The sequence below is a fragment of the Helianthus annuus genome, chromosome 13, assembly GCF_002127325.2.
Source record: "Helianthus annuus cultivar XRQ/B chromosome 13, HanXRQr2.0-SUNRISE, whole genome shotgun sequence".
Taxonomy (NCBI): Eukaryota; Viridiplantae; Streptophyta; class Magnoliopsida; order Asterales; family Asteraceae; genus Helianthus; species Helianthus annuus.
In genome coordinates, this window is record NC_035445.2 from 33,700,587 (window position 1) to 33,705,123 (window position 4,537).

Below are 4,537 nucleotides of genomic sequence, written 5' to 3' on the forward strand. Positions count from 1 at the left end.
CCTATGTATCTCACAGGCATTTTTATGCTGACGTACCTACTTTCACATGTGTTTTCAGGAGTTGTTCCATAAGACGTTGATCACAATACTAGGGCGGACCTGTGCCTTAGAGCCTAACAATGAAGATAGGCTAGTATAAATATGTTATGAACTTGGTATTTCTTGTTTTGAAACAATGTACTACTCTTGTTTATAAATAAAATACAACATGTATGCCATGGTTATGAAACAATTAATTCTGTTCACAACACTCCCCGACGTTTTCCGCCGCGGTTGCATGTTATACGCGGTCGGGGTGTGACAACCCAAAGGTATTGGATGGCGGGGGTCCAAACTCTTTGATCCCCTCATAAGTTAAACTACTATTAAAACTTTAACCCGGCTACTTAGGACTGTATCCCTGCTGACTCAGACTACTTAGCCGAGGGTAACGTCGCCTTCAAAAGAGGGGCCTACCACATTATGCATTAATAACTTAATTAATTATCTTTCAATAATCCGACCCTTTAGGATTGTATCCTTGCTGACTCAAACTACTGGGTTGAGGGTAACGTCGCCTTCAAAAGAGGGGCCTACTACAATAACTAAGATAATCTCTTAAACAAGTGCAAAAGTGCGAAAATAATCAAAGGTTACACTACACACGTGTCAGATCCAAGTGATTCATCTTGTCTATCTGTTTTTACTTTTATTTTTTATTTTTCAGCTTTTTGGTTAGTTTTATTTTCTTAGTTTAAAAACCTTTTTCTAACATGTTGATTTGATTAGATGTTGAGGATAAACCGGTACTAAAAGCACTTGTGTCCTTTGACGACCTCGGTATCTTACCAACACTATACTACGTCCACGATGGGTGCACTTGCCCATATGTGTGTTTAGTGTTAGTAAATATCGTGTTTTATAAATTTAAAACTTGGCTAAAAAGTGTAAAAGGGCTTAAAATATATACCTAAATCATATACACACTGAAACGCATCAATACACACTTCTGTGAGTTCATGTCCCCCTTTTCTTCTTTACTGTTTTCAGTTTTATACTTCGGGCGTGAAATACATGCGACAATTATTACAAACATTATTTACATGGTATGGTTAGCCTATGGAGGGTTTTACTACTAGATCATGTGAGGGGTGGATACAACACTTAAGGCCATTAATCCTCGTTGTTAGGACCGAGGGACACAAGAGTGATAGATCTATTTGGGTGTTGCGAGCCCACACCCGTGAGGCCAGGGCGGCCCATAGATGTGACTGTGTCTTACCACCGAAGCCCGGTAACAAATTTGCTAGCTTTGAGTTTTCCTGCACCTTCTCACACATACCAGTGGCTTTGCAACCCATTGGTGATCTCTTTTTCCTTATTGCTACATACCAGGGACATTTATTCATACATGAAAGGTTTATACATACTTACTTTTACATGAACTCGCTCAACTTTTGTTGATTTTTCAAACTACATGTATTTCAGGAAATTAGTGGATCTGGAAAAGTGTGCAATCGTTTCAAGCTGCGTAGGGAATAATGATGTCATGCAGGTTTAGGAGGTGTGACCCTTGCCTGGACGGGTTACAAGTCTTAAACCGTGCTTTCATTAAAATCTTTTGTCGTGTCATGTGAACACGTTTTAAATTCATGTCATGTTTTTAACTTGTTTTTATGTGTCTACATTTTAAACAATGATGTTATGGTAACTTTAAACCTGATGAATGGATGACTATCATGCGTTTTATTTACATATAGCATTGTTATGATTGTTGCTATGGTATTAAGAAGTCACACCAAATTAAACCCATGCTTCCGCAAAAGCCAGGGTGTGACAGCTTGGTATCAGAGCCTCGATCATAGCGAACTAGGATTCTATCTCGAGTCTAGACTATGATCACTAGGGCTCTCACGAAAACATTTTTACGTTGCATACACTAAACGTCCAGATCCAGGGTACAAAATATTTTTACAAACAAAAAGGCACAAATACACTTTTTCAAAATTCATGGTTCAGTCTTAGAGACTAAGGGAGTTCAGCCTTAGAGGCTGGGGAGGTTCAGTCTTAGAGACTGAGGGAGTTTCAGTCTTAGAGACTGAAGGGTTCAATCTGAGAGATTGGGGAGGTTTAATCTTAGAGACTGGGAGTTGGTCTTAGAGACCAGGGAGTTAGTCTGAGAGGCTAGGGAGTTCAGTCTGAGAGGCTGGGAGGATAGTCTAGGGAGACTAGGAGAATTACTTGTTTGCTTTATTGTGACTTACATGTTTATTTGACTTCATGATTGATATGTGTGGCTGTGTTACAGACACCATGGTTTCTTCTTCCGACACAGGAGTATCAGACACAATGGACCCCATGGCAGTTGTGTCAGACGATGAGATACCATCAGAGGGAGACGTATACACGTCAGATACCACGAGTACAGATGACGATGATTTTCAGTCGTTCGCTCTGCCATACATCGGAGTTGAGATTTAGCCTGCTGATGGCATTCCTGCTGGGGATCTCCCTCTTGTGGTGATCCCTGCTCCCATTCCGCTTGCTGCTTTCCCTGTGGCGGATGTGCCACTCGATGTCGTATCTGATGATGACATTGATCTGTTCGAGGAGGGTCCCCCTGAGGACGACTATGAGGGCGGGGCCCCGATTGATGTTGAGGCTATCCTTCCTGTTGCCGAGGCCCCCGTAGAGGAGGCTCCTCTTGGTTCGCCTGTTCCAGACTCGTTGGAGTCTGTAGCATCTGCTTCTTTGCACGACCAGGGTGTGCAGCATCACTCTCCTGACGCTGACCCCGACGTAGCGATGTCAGCTGCACCTGGTCCGGCACACGAGTTTGAGTTTGACCATGAGGTCGATGACGATTTTGATCCAGTTTTTCCTCCTAATTTCGATCCTGATCATGATATCGAGTTTATTCATATGGACCAGCCCTTAGAGGTGCCAGTGGCTCCTATTGATCCGTTGTTTGACATCCCTGCCGACTTTGATATGGACCTTGTTGACCCTGAGCCTGTCATGGTCCCAAAGCCCGTTGTTGCTCCTGATCCTACACCAGAGCATGACCCTGTTCCTGATGATGCACCAGCCCTTGTACCACCCATTGCTGATCTTCCCATTGTTGCACCACCATTGGTGGATGATCCTATTGTTGATGCACCTTTACCTGACCCCGTGCCAGCATTGGTTAACCGTGCACCTTTCGCCGCTCACATAGATCCTCGTTATGCTGATACCCGTAACGGGTGGGTCGAGGATGATGACGACTACCCACCGTTTGTGCTACCTGTCACTCCTCCAGTAGCACCTGTTTCTGCACCCAATGAGTTCCCATTGTTCCACCCACACACCACTGACGTCCACCGCACTGATCTTCCCATCACATTCCTCCAGGACATACCGCCACCTCGTCCTGGGGAGGATTCATCGAGGCAGCCGCCTGTTTCTGTTCCACCTGTACCGTTATCATTTCCATTCATGTCCCAGTTCCCCCATACTGCACCATCGTCCATACCATCGGGCGAGCCATTTTTGTGGACTACGCCCCATGTTATGCCATTATTGGATCCGTACCACCCATTTCATGTGGGGTCCTCTACAGAGGATATACTTGCGTCGCTGCAGCTATAGCAGGACGCACTGAGCTGTCGTATTCAGGAGTTAGAGAGAGCTCCACATCCGCCTTGTCACTGTCAGACCCCCTTTGCAGCACCACACACTCCCCGTCCACTTTCCCCCGATTCGGATGTTCGTTTTTTTACGTCTGAGCAGCAGATTGCATATTTGCTGCGCATCTGTTGTGCACTTGAGGAGGACTTGTTGCACATGCGTCTCTTGCTTTTCTCTCATTTTCCTCCTCATCCTCCTCCTCCGCCGTCAGCATAGATATTTTTGGTTTGATGCAGGTCGATCATTTTGGTGAGAAAGTCGCGATTGAGCCAGCATACGAAGACTTTTGAGAGACCACACTTTTTGTATATGATATGTGTAGTTTGACTTGTATTTTGAGGGTGATGTGACCCTATGATTACATTTGGATGTACGATGTACTATTAAACATGTAAAACAATATTGTGGTCGTGATTAATGAAAAGCTCAATGGCAACGTTCTCACTACATGCTTTGTTAAATTATATGTTTTGATTTTATAACATGAGATGTTATGTGCTTGATGGATGTTACTATATATGCATATTTATTATACTTACTATGACCTGACCAACATGATCATCTTTTTGAAGATGCCTCCCAGACGCGACCCGCGCATGCCTACTACTGAGGCGGAACTCCAAGGGATAATTGTCGCGGCTATAGCCCAGTATGCAGCCTCCCATGCAGAAACAGGCGGAAATATCTCGAACATCAACGGTAATGACAATCCACCCAATGGTAATGTTAAGTCGCCTGAGATATATTCCGATACATTTGGATATTTCTAGCACATCTGCTAATACCGTTTGTAAATTCTAACGTATGTGCAGGGTGCACCTACAAGCAATTCCTCGACTGTAAGCCCATAAATTTCGACGGCACTGGAGGTGCTGTTGCGTTTGTTAGG

At 44.1% G+C, this 4,537-nt stretch overlaps 1 protein-coding gene across 1 annotated transcript; it reads left to right on the forward strand.

Moving 5' to 3' along the window:
* Positions 1 to 2,292: 2,292 nt before the first annotated feature.
* LOC110906470 (vegetative cell wall protein gp1-like) lies at positions 2,293 to 3,609 on the forward strand. Its single transcript, XM_022151599.2, has 2 exons — positions 2,293 to 2,379; positions 2,461 to 3,609. Exons 1-2 carry the CDS (start codon positions 2,293 to 2,295, stop codon positions 3,607 to 3,609), a joined length of 1,236 nt encoding a protein of 411 aa, XP_022007291.2.
* Positions 3,610 to 4,537: the final 928 nt, after the last annotated feature.